Source organism: Passer montanus, unplaced genomic scaffold, assembly GCF_014805655.1.
Source record: "Passer montanus isolate IOZ18808 unplaced genomic scaffold, ASM1480565v1 scaffold28, whole genome shotgun sequence".
Lineage (NCBI taxonomy): Eukaryota > Metazoa > Chordata > Aves > Passeriformes > Passeridae > Passer > Passer montanus.
Window position 1 is genome coordinate 7,411,093 of NW_024367483.1, and position 16,257 is coordinate 7,427,349.

The window sequence follows — 16,257 nt, forward strand, 5'->3', positions numbered from 1 at the left end:
AACAATGAAGTGAAAACAAATTATTATGAAGCAATATGGCTTCTATTGTATTTGAGCTGTTTGAGATGCAAACCTCTTGAACCTTCAACAGATCCAAAGTGCTTTCATTGTGTTATTTATTAAATAAAACCTATCAGGGATATGTTCATGGCACATTTTATGCCTAAAATAATTGTTTCTGAAATTTCAATGTTGCAAAAATACTGCCTACCTTTTTTTTTGTTAACAAGATTCACAAAGATCAGAATCATTAATACTGTCAAAATCACACCTTGGAGTGTGAGCACATCATTCATTGAAATTGAAAATGAAAATAGAAAGCCAATGCAGATTATTTCTTAACACCAGAATGTGAAAGCTATTTTGGAAATTCTGAAATATCACCCACTGAACTTAAGAGATAGGACAGGAAACACTATATAACAAGAAAAATGCAATGCATTTTCACCTTGATACAAAATGTTTAATCTCATTAAGGTTCCTTATGACTAAACAGTTCAGCCATTTGGCAAAATAAAAACGGATCTCAGCTCCCACATACTGTCAGGGTAGCTCCAGCATGAGTATATTAAAATTAAAACTTAGCTGTGCAAGTTATCATTTAGATTTAATGTAAACCAGTAAATCCCAGTATTCTAGGTAGCTAAAAATTAAGGAAGAATAACTATTTAAGTTGCTAGCTATTCTCCTGCAGTTATTTGCTTCATCTAAGTGTCTTTCATATGTGCAGCAATGTAGGTATTTTCAAAACCTACTGCATTACAGATATTGTTCTTTGGCATGTAATTAGATTTTTTTTACAGCCCAAATGAGAAGCTCATAATCCTTTAAATAGCTCTGATCAATAGTGTAATTGAAAGCCTCCTGGCCAGAAGGAATCTTCATTTTCAAGGGTGTTATGGGTGAAAGACCACTACAGGTTTCCATGACACTAAGGCTAAAGGTTAAATGAACACTTAGAGTTTCCACTGATCTGTGAACGGCTGTATTGTCTTCACAACTATGACTTGTAAATCTTCTCTAAAACATGTGTGTGCTTGCATTCCTACTACTTAGGTCCTCATTAGTAAGGATCCAAAACTAGGTTAGAGTTTAAAACAATATATATGTCAGAAGCATTATGAAGAGCAGAGGGTTAGTGAAAAATAGCCACAAAATGGTGTGGGATTTGTCAGTTGCTTTTATAACATTTTAATTAGTTTATTTTCTTAGTTTTCTCCTATCTGGAGACTTCTGTATCTTTTCCACAAAATCATTTTGTGTGCCCACAAAATGCATGGTAAAATAGAAATTGATTTCAAAATTACTTTAATTTTTAAAATGGTTTTGGAACTATTTGCCGATATCCATACATCCACATATTCTGGTAACTGAAAAATTAACAGATTCCTTTTGTGTTAAAATGGATCTTAATTTTTGAAGTGATTATAGCAAAAGGACAAATTATATTTGTTCATTAACAGTTTATTCACTACAAATGCAGTTTGGATCAACTGAAACCATATTTAAATTTGGGGGATATATGGCCAAATTACAATGGAAATTAAGAGAAAGACAAAATTAAGTCTTTACCTTCCAAAAATCAAAATTTAAAAAATTTTCCTGGTGAAATGATGGGTAAAATCAGACAAAAGTAAGGAAATCCTCATCAGGAACACTCATGATAGGGCAGGGTTCTCTCTGAAAGGTGGAAAAGTAGAGACCAATTCCTCATCTGTCTTTTTTTTTTTTTTACAGAAGAGATTCACAGGAAGCTGTGAAGTTGTTCTGAATTTCTCCTGTTTGAAACTGTCACACTATAAAACATGTAATATACTTTGGATGAGGGTTAAGAATCATGGTGGTCAGATTTGTAGACAAGTAAACGGTGAAATATTTATTAATAAATTTTAATGACTATTGAAGAGAAATTAAGATCCTCTCCAAAATATTCTGTGCATGATTGACAAATACTTACACAATAATAATTGGAAACTATTCCTTTTATGTTGAGCATAGACAGAGATGGAAGCACTTGGTTTATTTGCATGATCTGTCATTATAAGATTGTGAGCTGCATATTCATTTCTTGGGTTTGAAAGGATTGCTAAGATTCTTCAATTTTTAAATTGATTTTGCTTTTCCAGATGTGCGTTAGACAGTGAATTACATGATAGCCTTTCAAGAAAATACAAGATTTGAATTTCAAATACGCTGAAGGCTCTTAGCACAGTCCATAATCAGCAAAATTATCACTCAACTCAGCACATTTCATCACAGCTAGTAATCTGTTCTCATGTGAACACTTGAGTTAAAAATATTTCCAGTAAAGACTTGTAAGTGCAAAAATGTAACAACTGAAACACTGCTATATATGGTATAATTAAGCACTTGTTTTTCTGCACATGACATGTTTTCATTCTGTATTGGAACTTCAATTGGATCTAAATTACTCTGGATCAAACAAAAATGTGTTCAAAATGAAAAAGATGGCTCGCCACTATTATTAAATCATTAACCAAACAGAAAAATTCTGGGCTAGGAAGTAAAACTGAAATCACCAGCCAAAAACTAGAACACTAATGCTTAAGCATATAGCTAGCACACACAATGTTTATCTTTTATTATATTCTTAAATCTATTAAATTAGATTTCCCTGCTGATAAAAGTCATTAGCTCCCATAACTTCTGCTTAGCATCAACCAAAACAGATTATTTAGACATTTATGGTTAACTTCCTAACTAAAAGCAATTAAAAAAATATCTGTGATCTAATGGTACACTTATTCACATAATCTCAGCTCCATCATGTTGTTTTGGCACTTTTCTTCTGACCTCACCCGCCCTTTGACTCTGGGATGAAATGGTATTTCTATAAAGCAATCTTGTATTATTTCATAATGATCATGCTGACAGTGGGTTCTGGAAAGCATTTGAGGAAGGCAGGCTGTGCACTCCTTGAGCAGCAGAGCCACCAGCTAATGCTCTCTTGAGCTATGTGGAATGCACGCTGCCTTTAATCAGAATTAACCGGAGATGAGCTTGACTTTCAGCAGGGACACTTTCCCTTGGCTTTCAAAACAAACTAATGAAAATTCCAAAGAGATCAATTAGGATTTATTTTTTTTCCCCACACAAGAAAAAGATAAAGGTGGATCAAAGCCCTTGGCTGTCAAAAGGAAGAATTTCTCATCACTAGCATCCTTGAACCCTATTTGATCCACTCAGTGCCTGTTGCTGTAAATCTGTGCAGCATCAGCAGGTGTGACCATTTAACAGCTCAATGTCCTCCCAGCCAATGTTTGTGTGTTCTATTTATTCCAATCACAGTCAAGGCCCTGAATCAGGCAGCACTATGGACAGATATTAAAAAATATTGCCTTTCCATTCCTTTTAAATGACCTTTTAATCTACATTTAAATTTGAATTGAATGAAAATGCATCATTTAGTCATAGACCATGAGAAAAAGGACTTAAAGAGATTGCAGAGCAAAGCCAAGTCTTTAGTCTCCAGAAACCACAGAAAAGCAATGTGCTTGAAGAGATGCAAAGATAAGGTAGAAATTATTTCCCCTTGTCATAAAAATATAGGCAGCTTTTGGAAAACAAAGAAAAGGCATCAAATTAATGCTCAAACCTCTATAATACGAGCCTGAACCTCTCTACCTGTCACTTGTGATGAATATGCTCTTGTGAAAAGGCAGATTATTCAAAATTAGACATCTTTTCAAACTTTCATGGTGCAGGCAGGTCTCTAAGGGAACAGTAAAAGTAGACCTCTGCATATAACAACAGTTTTAATGGCAAAAATTCATCAAAGTCTGTCAGGAGATATTTAATGTGTCAGTTAAGATAAGGAATAATGATGCTGGGGAATGCCACTGTCTCTGAGTATAGGAGGGATTCTCTTGTTTTCTTCGCTAACATGAAAGGATGCAAACTGCCTTCCATCCACAATAAGATGAAGAGGGATATCAACAGGATTTCTGAAATATGAAAAGGATTCATGTTTGTAGATGGGAAACCTCAAGGCAGGGTGAATATCAAACCCAAAAATTTGAAATGAAAAGCATCAAGACAGACCATGTTGTTCTTTTCCTTTCCTGAAAACTCTTCTCCACCTATGGATTTTCATGACTTTTTTCATACCTACCCCTACTGAGGCATTCTTGGAACACAGCTCTGAGGCTGGTGCTTTATTCATGGAGGGACTAAAGGGCTTCATGTTGTAGGAAGTCTAAACCTATGGTACTCTACCACGTTCAGAGCAACTGTGTTGATTTAATTGAGCTAAGGACACATACCCTACATGTCTAAGACAGGACCGAAGACTGGTGGAAATGGAGATACATTTCTTTGCACTTCAGTTCACTGCTTTAATTACAAACCTATTCATTCTCCATTTTTTTGGGTTTTGGGGTGTTTTTTTTTTGCAGTCCTATCTTAGCTCTAGCAAACCAAGCGGCTTCATTTTCTACCGGACCTGTGCTAAGCTGATTTGTCCTTTTTCCATTATTAACAAATTGCCAGAAAGCAAGTAAGAGGCAAACTAGACTTTGATGGCTTCATTTTCTACCAGACCTGTGCTAAGCTGGTTTGTCCCTTTTTTCCATTATTAACAAATTGCCAGAAAGCAAGTAAGAGGCAAACTAGACTTTGATGCCTTTTTTACTCCATAGGCAAACACAGTGACCTTTTCTCACTTTATTTCCTATAGAAAATTGTCCATTTACTTGTATGATTTATGTGATCTCATACGCCTTTATTTACACTGCTTTTAATGTACTTTTGACAGGAAAAAAACAATAGGAATTTCTAACAGCTCACCATCAGTAACCTCCAGCTGAGCCTTTGCTAAAATGCTTCCAGCAACCGTCAGTGCTTGACAAATGTAGTAGCCTGCATCAGACCTCTGGATGTTGGTAATGGTGAGGTCCCCGGTTGGTGACACGGAATATCTGCTGTTGGGCTGCAGAGGCTGGTTTGGGAAGAGTAGGTTCTGCAAAGACAATTCATCTCACATCAATTCAAAACACCAAAGCATCACTTTTCCTTCAGCTACAGAGACAATGATTTTTCCTTAAAAGTACTATAAATAATCGAGGACAAAAAGTAAGTGTGGTTCTGACTTTATGAACAGATAGAGCTGCTTTCCCTGCCTTGGGCAACTCACAGTTTAAATTAGAAACAGCCTTTTGACAGCTCACAGTGCTGTGTTCTGACTGGGGTGCAGGCAAGGAGACATTTTCCAACAATCACACTTGAGTGATTTATATTTGTGACACATTCATCTTCATTCTGAATGCAATTGTAATAATATACTCGGCTATCAAACCAGAAGGACATCACACTACAGCAAACACTAGAAAACTAGCAGCAAGCACTGAATCCTGGAGACCTGAGGGAGCAGAGCACTATTGTTTGGCTATGAAAATGTTTTGAGAAACGGAGAAAGTAAGATCATGGCAGATAAGTAGAGCTGGGAGGAAGACAGAAGCATGCCATAAAGTAGGAGAAGCTGGTAGAGCACGAGAGTTTAAAGGAGAAGTAAAAGGAAATTAAAACTATGATAAACCAAAGGAGAAATGCAGCATGGAGCCTGGAGGGTGAATAGAAAGGGTATTAATCTGATGTGGAAATCGTCAGAGAAAAAAATAATTTCATGTAGGATAAGATATCAGTTAGCACAAAACAGGGAGATTAGTTTTTGCCCTTGGGCTGGATTGGAGAAAAGAGAGATGTCAATAATAGTAACTGGAATGGCTCTAGTAGTCATTGCATATGATGAATGAATCAATACCACAGACCCAAAAAGGTTTTAGTGGTGAGAGCTGTGTTTTCAAGGAAAAAGTTATACCCTCTGGCACAGCTCTTGTGAATAAATAAGAACAGGAAAAGGAAGGCAACGCAAAGAGAAAGGTCAGCATTGCCCAATGAACATTGCCCAAAGCAGCATTGCCCAATGAGACAGAAAGGAGAACAGCTTAAACAATAATTGAACAACAGTAATTCCAGTAAAATAGAGTCTGGATTTTATGCCAACTCAACAAGACTCTAAGAAAATACAGTTGTTTGCATCAAGAATACCCCAAAACACTGTTATCATGCTGTAATAAACTTTCAGCCATTACTTCAGCCCTGTCTACCTCTGCTGTGCTTTCTAATGAAGACTCCCTACTAATTTTTAAGCTTGTCTGTATTGTCTAAAAAAAAAAATCTAAAAGCGCAGAGTAGGGTATTAAATTAATTTTCTGCAGATCTGTTCCTTCTGAAACCGGCCTTGATGGTTTACAAAAATTATTTAGAACTGATAAGCAGCAAACTGCTTAAGAAACAAGTAAGAATTCAAACAAGAAACAAATTCTATTTTTAAGTGAAACTCATGCCTTTATCTCTATGGTTTTGGCAGCAAAAAAAAAGAGATATGCTTTAAATAAGATCCAACGTTCCAAGTATCCTTATAATTGTATAACCTACTGAGTTACTCAACACACTAGGCTTTTCTTTTACTGCCTTTCAATAGCAATGTTTAAGAAATTTATAACAGCAAAGTTTTAGTTTTCCTCAAAAATCAATATTCACCTAGTAAACATGCCAGATAATAGGAAAAAAGTGTTAAAATTCTGAAACAATTTGAGGTTATAGGACTAAGTGGGTCTCAAATAATTGCCCTGTTTTCTGAACTGCCTTGAAACTTTCAGAATAATTTTTACCTGGCACAAGATACCTACTGCATGAGGGTATTATGAAAACTTCAGTAAATATTTTGAGAAAGGGGAGAAATTTGACATAGCTGATATTGACTTCATTTATCACTCATTATATAAAGTGTAAAAACAAGCTGAATGTAAAAGACAGTGCAAGGATTAAGCTCCTAATTCTTAAGAGAAAAATACTCCAGAACCCTCTTTATCACTTCATTACAAAAGGGAATCAATCCTTGTTTATATCTCCAGTACGGGCTACTCTGTTCAGGAAAGGTACCACATCCCAGTGAATATTCCAAACATCAAGAGGAGTTCACCAGTCTCAGAACTCCAGCCTTAAAAGATCAGATAACTATGAACTATAACCTGTCCAAAATTACAGTACAACCCCTTTTTAAATGCTTTTCACCATTTCACTGGTTTTAATTAGCTGTTGGGTTGGTCATCTGTGCACAATGGTGGCATGCTGGCCTGCAAACAGAGGGACCAGAGCCATCCCTGATATAGTAACACTGAATTTATCTCAAGGAAGAATTTAATCCATGGAGTCTAAAGGTTACACACGCCCTGCCCTCGCACATGTCATTGGCAAGCGGCTGTTGGGCTCTGGGGAAAAGCCTACCAAGCACAAAGACCAGCTGTTTATACACAGGCTGGCACAAAAAATTACTCAGGAGGGAAAAGCTCCCCTCCCTTCCAGCTGGTTGTGCTCACAAACACAGGATTGAGAAATGGATTCACAACCAAAAATGCCCTACAATTACTGGAGTGGGATAATGTGGCTATATAATATAACTTTGAACACTGAAAGTGATGCTGCAAACAGGTCGCCTAAAAGCATTGTAGAGACAAGCAACAATTTATAGCTGGGAGGCAAAGGTGAAAAATCCTGTGATTTGGCAAAAATTCCACTCTCCATCACTATGATGATATACACTATGTGGAAACTCACTCACTCTGTGGCATGTCACTGCAAAATCTGGCAAGTTATACACTGAGATGGCAACCCCAACCTTTGTTACTTCACTGATGATCAATTAAGATTAACATGAGAATGTTGTAAACTACATTGAGCCATGTTTCAAGGTTTGATTATAAACCATGCAAGTATCAATTTTTATGTTGCATTTATTTGCCAAAAAAGTCTATTCTAACCCTTAGGGATCCGGTTCTCAATATGGTAATTAATTTTCCAGGTTTGTAATTAAGCAGCTTCAACATTGTACAATCAGTAGGTAATAACATTCAATTAAAGACACAAGATGCATTTTCACCTTAAAATGTTTTTACCCTTGAAGTGATACCAATGGAAGAGGATAAAATAGAGTATTAACACTTTTCAATTACGCTAAATGACTTTAATCCTGAAAATGATGTCCTACTTTAATTAGAAGCTCTTCTCTTTATTACAGCATGATGGATGTCCACTTTATTAGATTCAAGTGTGACACTATAAGCTCACTTTACATAAACATTACCATGTTATTAAAATGCTCTACAAGGAAGGGTTTGAAATGTTTGCTAGCACATCAGTACTTCCTATTTTAATCTCAGTATGCTATTCTACCTTCCCCTTGGAAAAACTGTCACCTTAGTGAGACTCACAATACTGTGTTTTCCAGGGTGTGAACCTTGGAGACATCTAAATTTCGCTAAATATTACACTGAGAGATACACACTGAAGGTTTAGCTTGCATTCAGACGATAAAATAATCACACTCATAACGTCATTGTTTTGTGGCTTTGTAAGCCACTGAGATAGTAGAGCACAAAATGCTGTCAGCTTGGTCCTGTCATTCTGGACCAGTTTTCTGATCTCCTGAGAAGGTGAAACAGAAGCAGGTGGGGCAGAGCAGGAGATCTGTGGTTCAGCTCTTATTTTTACCTGAGCTGGTACACACAATGCCTCCAGTAAAGAAATGTTGTGGCATCACATTCAGATACTAAGCTATAAAGTTAGTATGGGCTGATGGCAGAGCCAATTGCTGCCTCACAAATTTTGTCTTCAAAGAGGATCAGGTAAATATCCTGATTTCCAAATTTCCAAACCAGATCTGGAAATTTCTTGAGACAATTTTACTGAAGAAAGCATCTGTGTGTTCAAAACCTTTATCTGTATGCTCTATGAGAAAATGCCAATGCAAATCAGCTTGCTGGATACATTTTGCTTGATCATGTCTAGACAGGTTGTGAACTGTAATTACTGGCTCTGATTAGTTCAAAATTGAGTCATACCTTTTTTTATCTGCTGTGCCTGTCTCACCCACCTGTTTGTTGGGGGCTTCAGAACAAAAAGCCTTTAACATATATACTGTTTCCTTCTACTTATCTGCACAGTGCCTAGCACAGGTTTCAACAACTTAAATAGCCTTTCTGTTCTTCAAAATATTAAAAAAGTGACACAAATTTCAGTGATAGTTTAAAAAGACAAATTTCTGTGAAAGATTAAAAGAGCTGTGAAAGATAGTGTAAATAATTTTCCTTAAAATTTAATAATACAACTATTTAGAAAGACTTCAAAGACTTATAGGGTGCTTGCAACTTACCTGACTTCCTTCTTTTTGCCAGAAAACAGCTGGCTGGGGATTTCCTTTAGTTTCACAAGGAAAGGTCACAGTTCGACCCTGGGCTACAATCTGGTCTCGTGGTCTCACCACAAACTGTGGGGGAGCTACAAGGTAAGAGAAACCATGGTGTAAATTTAGGATATTTTGCAAGGGAGAGAAAAGGAATATTGAAGGAAAAAGACAACATTATGGAGATTTGTTTTATGTCAGAGGACATGACACCAGAAACATTCATTAGTATAGACAGAATTAATATATAAACAGAAACAACAACAGCGACAGAGAGCAGCAATATATGTATGTGACATCCCCAGGTATTAAAAAAAAATTAAAAAAGGAAAGAAACATTACAACCATACATGCTAGAGTCAATTCTGACAACATTAAATGCTAAAGAGCAGGAGTCAGGTGTTTATATTGCTGAGTCTGGATGTATTCTACCTTTGCTCTGGAAAGGCAGCAGCACCCTCAGATCCTCTCACACTTCATAGAGTTTGCTGGAGCTAACGTGTATGGCAAGGTATTAATTAGGATAAACAGGCTGACTTTCTTAATCTGCCCCTCTGGACTTTTAAAAGTGATTGAGGAAGGAGAGGAATGTTTGGATGACAGCAAAAGAACCCAAGTTCAAGAACACCCTTACTCCTCTTAGAAGCAGTGGGGTCAAGGATGGTGTGGGGAGGAGGACTTGCTGTAAAAAGAATCATTGCTAAAAGAACACAAACTTGGCAAATCCAGGTTTCAGCTAGTTTAATGAGTAGAGAGAAGCTAAAGTTGAAGAGTTGATGGGAAGAGGTGAATGGTGAGTAAGAAGGAAGAGGTATTTCAGGAAGTAAGGAAGACACAAGGAAAAGAAAAAAGGAGACTGGAGTTAAAACAAGAAAGAAGAAGCAGGACTGGCTGTGTTTTCAAGTTGCTGGCATTAACAGTGTTCAGTCATAGGGAACCAGGAAGCACAGTCAGAAGTGAACAATTTCTAAGAGAGGGGCATAGTTTGACTTGTCTGGAGGGTAATGGTGGAGAATAGACTCAATGCTTGGGAATGTAAAGGTAGAGAAAAGGTGCTAACGAGTAGAAAGAGTGGGGAAGAAGTGTTAGAGGATTTGAGATAAATAAATAAAGATTTAGGATTTATAAGGATTTTAAGGATTATAAGGATTTGAGGTAAACTTAAATAAATCAGTGACTATGTTGAGCATGATGCAGAAGTAAAGCAAATGATTTTTCTATGTGGGACATGAAAACTCTCCACTCTTGGTTCATCACTGAAATTCATTGGGATTTGTACTCTTTTGCATATTTTAAAATTGTAAGCAGCATCTCCAAATATTCTTATTGAAAGATTAGCTAACTTTTGGGGCGGGCTGAAGCAGGGGGAAAAAAAGCACAAAAGAAACTCAAACCCCTCAACCCACCCTTGTTTTCTTCTATTCCACTATTGGTTTTGTGGGTGTGCAGAGGGGATGGTTTAGGAACACTAAGCTTTCAGGTAAACAGAATTTAAGTGTTTTAGAAAACCGTATTTTCAGCATTATAATTACAAACTATTTAATTAGGCACGAAGAGCAATCAAGACCCAGCTTCCGATTACACCTGCTGACAGCACAGACACAAACCTGCTAACTGCATAGAAATGTGAGCAGACCTGATTCTCTTGAAACACACTTTGCAGTTATCTCATGAGGTACTTCCCAAGGCTTTACAGATCAGCAGGAGTCTAAAGAGCATGGGTTGAGTAGTGCTGACACTCTTAAAGCAAGAACTTAAAGCACTTAATAAACATGAATCACAATCAGTTTGAGAAGGTAGAGGGTATTTTCTTCTGCCTCACACTCCCAAAGAGAGGTTTGGGCCTCTCTGGAGAGAAATGTCCACCTCTTCCTCCACCTTAGGAGGTGTTAATCTCATGAACAGGCAGGATTAAGGGTGAGGTGTCCTCTTGCTGCCTGTTTACAGCCACGTGTTTTGAGGCTTCTATAAGGGGCTGCTAAACATACTCTAGGAACTGAACTCATGCTACACCACTTCTCAGGTGCTGAGCAGTGAGTTACTTGGGTTTCCAAGTAAATCACCCAGCATATCCCCATGCAACCCCCACAGGTGCCAGGAAATGGCAGTGTGCTAACCAGTGCAGTGTTTGGGTGGGCTCCAAGACCACAATCTCCCTATAGTGCCTAAAAACCTGGTGCCAGACCATCCCATAGATCTATCCTAAGCAGAATGGATGGTTGAATTCAGTTCTCGGGCTTGCTTGGCGCCCTGAGTGGTGCACAGACAGTGCTCTCAGACAGCTCAACAGAAGCAAGAAGAGCACGGCACTTCCATGACCTGTCCTTCAAATCACATAACCAAGTAAATGCAAGGGAGGCAAGTTTAAAGGTTCATCTGAAACACTCACACACATGCAGATCTCTACTGTAAATCCATAACTCAGAGCTCTGAACAGATACCACACAACTGAATTTGTCACTGTAGCAGACCTTCCAAGGATCAAATTAAGGTAATCTGGTAGTCAAGGAACAATGAAATGAGAAAATACACACCCTGGTTTCTATCTAGTTTCCAGTTCTTGACCTGTTCCTAGTTTCCTAGTTTTCAATATCTCTCATTTTCCTAAGAACAGAAAGAAGTTCCTCCCTTTTTTTTCTTTTTTTTTCTTCCTTTTTTTTTTTTCCCCCCCAATCAGACAAGGAAAATATCCATTTAACTCTGACATGGACTGACCCTGCTGCTCTATTCTCTCCCTGCCACACACCAAGTCCTCTCTACCATTTGACCATAACACCATATCTACAACTTATCTACCATAAGTAGATATTTGGCCTCACAGTTACTAGGTCAGCTTTCTAAGAACTCCGGCAAACAATCACGTAGTTAACATAGTTATGCAACAAGATATTTTCTAGCTTTGCTCTGCAGCCTGAATGACTAGAAATTCACTATAAAAATTAATCAGAGCTTTTACATTAAGTAGAGCACAAAACCAGTTTCTTTAGCCAAACTATTTAGCACCATAAGTTTAAAGGACATTAAAAACATAATTTTTGAAAACTAAAATTTTGCATGGATTTTTAAAAATTTCTACAAAAAATCGCAGTTATATAATGAAGGAAATCTTTATTTTGTCATAGTTTGGTGTCATATTCAGCTATAGCTCTGTTTACAGACAGCCTCTGATAAAAATACCATTGTTTATAGCATTTAAAGACTGTTTTCACAATATCAGTTTTATCTGTCGATTTCTAGTTGAACTTGAAAACTGAAAGTAACAGCTAATAATTGCAGGAGTAATTCTTGGTCAGATGTAACTACCCAAACACTGTGACTGTCATTATCCCCAGAGAATGCAGCATAACCCTGCTCAGAGACAACAAGGCTTCTTTGACAGAATAAGCACTTGGGTTCTTCAATTTTCCTTAAAAGAGAGCTCATTATGCTCACATATGGATGCTGTTTATAAATACAGACAAATATTATTACTTTCCATTCTGCAGAAGGGTTAAGTGAGATCATGACTCGCTCCAAGCGTGGCTTCATTGGAACATCGGGCAAAATTTATTCAAGCCATTATTGCTGCTCTCAAAGTAGGTGAATTTCTAAAACATTCTGAAAATGTACAGTTAGAGAAGTAACAGTAGGCTTGATATGCTTCAGCTGTTAAAGTTATGTGGTACTTTAATGCTCAGCTCAAGCTAAACATTAAGATCATTAGAAGGATCGGTTGAAAAAACTTATGAAGCAGCAAACCAAGTGCTGTGCCTATCAGACTATTACTTTTTACTATTTCAGATGTAACATAAACTGGATTGGAAGAAGCCGAGTGGAAAACCTCCTGCTTAACTGACATCTGAAAGTCAAAGACAGTGGCTCTAAAATGAAATATATTGCTTGGATTCCAGCGGACTAGCCAAAAATATGGGAAGAAAAAGAACAATTAAGATTACAGACCCAATATACTTCTATTGAAAATTCCTCTCCTTTTTTACTTGAGAAATTTAAATTGTACACAGTAAATTAGATTTGATTTTTGGCAAATTATGCTTTGATACTGCATTCAGCAAGCGCTGGCTTCAATCAATGTCACACTAGAGCTCTGTTATGCTAATAGATGATATGGAAATCAGATGGTTGAACATGAATAGAAAGCACAGGCCATGTATGAGGGGGCTTTGAGATGAGGGGATGGGGGGACCCTAAGGTTAATCACATCATGTTCAGAACTGTTTTTACAGCACAGAACAGTATTCGACTGCGGGAACTAAAATGGAGATAGAAAAGCATGAGCTGTAGTGAGCATTAGTTATGTTGCTCACAATAGGAAGAGTGCATTCTGTTGCACTCTTTTAGAATGTTGGTGGTTTGTGCATGACTGAATGGATATTTTATGCTGTTAATAAATGTATATGAAACTAGCCCCTGATCTGGTGTTAAAGAGCTGCAAGAAAAAATACCAAATAAAAATGCTGCATATTACTTCAAAGAGATTTCTCAACTCTACTCCAATCTTAATAGTTAGCAGAATCTTTAATCTGATAGGATGGATTTAATGCATTTCTTCTTAATACTGCTGCTGAATACTAAAGGTTACACTGAGTCAACAGCAGCTGATAAAGCTGCTGATGCAGAAAAGCTTGACTGAGACAGAAAGTTCATCCCTTGTAGGTGAACTCTGGTCATCTGATAAGAAATGTGCCAGAAGACGCAGAAGGGGAGGGGAAATTTGATACATAAAAATGTGAATTCATAGTAAAAATGTACATTGATACCATATCAAGTACTAGCAACATTTTTTATCTGTTTTCTCAGCTGATATTGTGATTTGGAGTTCACATGGAATTCAAGGATCCTATGGGAATTTTATTATCATAACTTGCTCACAGTACCTTCCCCGGACCAGATGCCCTGGGGCTCATACATGATATTGGTGATTTTAATTAAAAGTAGATATTTTAGCAAGTTTTTTTCTAATATTTCTACTGCAACAGACAGGATCAATGAATTAAGACAAATAGTAGGAAGTTCAACAAGGTCAAGTGCTGGGTCCCACACTTGAGTCATAACAACCCCAGGCAGTGCTACAGGCTTAGGGAAGAGTAGCTGGAAATCTTCCCAGCAGGAAAAGACCTGGAGGTGCTGGTTGGCAGTGACTGAACATGAGCCAGCTGTGCCCACGTGTCCAAGGAGGCCAATGGCACCTGGCCTTGATCACAAGTGGTGTGGCAGCAGGGCAGGGATTGTCCCCTGTGATGGGCACTGGTGAGGCCACACCTCAATCCTGTGTTCAGTTTTGGGCTCCTCACAGCAGGAAGGACATTGAGGTGCTGGAGCATGTCCAGAGAAAGGAACAGAGCTGGGGAAGGGTCTGGAGCACAAGTCTGGTGAGGAGCAGCTGAGGGAAGTGGAAGTGTTCAGCCTGGAGAAAGGAGGCTTGGGGAGATCTTGTTCTCTACACCTCCCTGACAGGAGGGTGTAGCCAGGTGGGGGTCGGTCTCTTCTCCCAGGTAACAAGTGACAGGCCTAGAGGAAATGGCCTCCAGCTAAAGAGGTTTAGATTGGGTTTTAGCAAAAATTTCTTCATCAAAAAGACAGTCAAGAAGTGTAGCGGGATGTCCACGAAGGTGGAATCACTATCCCTGCAAGTATTTAAAAGATCTTAAAGGTCTTTTCAAACCGAAACAATTCTATAATTCTATCAGGGAATATGAGAATTTATTCAAACCTCACTAAAGCTGGTAGAAATTCTCCTATTGGCTTATGTGGACTTTGGATCAAATCCATTGGGAAAAAAAAAGTATTACAGGAAATGAGTGACAGCAACAAATTTCAAGGGCTTAAATTACAGATTTGACAACCTTTAATTACAACTAATTTCAGTTGATAGTGAACTGCACATGAAATTCATCATGGAGATTACTTAGGCAAGCTAAAGTGATAAAGATGAGGGCTTCATTTTAAACTGGAATTGTTTATCATCCATTAATATATTTCTGTGACTGGTTCAAAGGGGGTCAGGGGAAAGATGCTGACTTGTACATATTCTAAGCAAAATTCAGATAATGAAAGGGGAAAAAGCTCTGAGGAACAAGTAGAAACACACTGGCTAGATAGCAAGATTCTGTAATACTCAGTTCTGCTTCCATCAGGGAAGAGACAGCAGGCAAACCTAAGACTTCCACCTACACGCTCTTTTTCAGCATTGTATATCTGCAGCAATCAATTAATTTCATTTGAACAATCAAGGTTTCACCTGGTACAATAGTGAGCCATTCTGTCTGGAGCTAAGTCAATCAGCTGGGTGACAAGATAATGTTGCCTTCCCCAAATTGCTTTTTTACTTTGCAATACTCATGAAATCTTCTTTTGCAAAGACTTGGAGCTGGTATCTCAGGGCTCCTCTCAAATCCTTACTGCCGTGACAATATTCATGTGGCACCCTCAACTGCCTCTGATACACATGGATATTTTAAGAGCTCAAACTCAATTCCACTCTTACAAGTACAAATCAAGACTTGCCTCTAAGACATTTACACAGAGAACAGAGAAGCCCACAGAGCTCCATCTAAAGTAATATGTATTTTCAAAAGGGAGGTAACCCTTGACACCATCTATGGAATAGAACTACTTATCTGTAGGATTGCTTTGCTGGTTCCTGATACCAGCTTAGACAATTGAAGGCAGTACAGGAATTCTTAAAGAAAAAAAACCATTATCTTCTACCTTTCTGTGTCATTGGTTAAATTTGTCTGGCAGATATTGAAATTTTAGATGATTTTGTGATACAAATGCAGAATAACACTGTAAGATCCTATTTATACACCTTGCAATGATGTTTAGCATGAGCTGCCAAGAAGTGCAGATACAAAAGTCTAGAAATTTTGAAAGATCTTTTGCAAAGCTACTATTGTTGATGGAGTAAATAGAGGAAAACAAAATAGGTGCAGCCTCAAACTCCAGAAACCTGGGCTGATTCAGCAGCTCTTCCCTCAAAAGTCCAAATCTTCTTA

General features: G+C 37.7%; 1 protein-coding gene across 5 annotated transcripts in view; it reads right to left on the reverse strand.

Moving 5' to 3' along the window:
* The window catches only part of ROBO2 (roundabout guidance receptor 2), a 434,381-nt gene that overhangs the window by 96,289 nt on the left and 321,835 nt on the right, over positions 1-16,257 (reverse strand). For all 5 annotated transcript variants that reach the window (XM_039713266.1, XM_039713270.1, XM_039713268.1 and 2 more), the window contains exons 8-9: positions 9,233-9,357; positions 4,807-4,978 (exon numbers count right to left, since the gene is read on the reverse strand). In XM_039713266.1, coding sequence (XP_039569200.1) covers positions 4,807-4,978; positions 9,233-9,357 — 297 coding nt within the window. The remainder of the gene's footprint in view (positions 1-4,806; positions 4,979-9,232; positions 9,358-16,257) is intronic.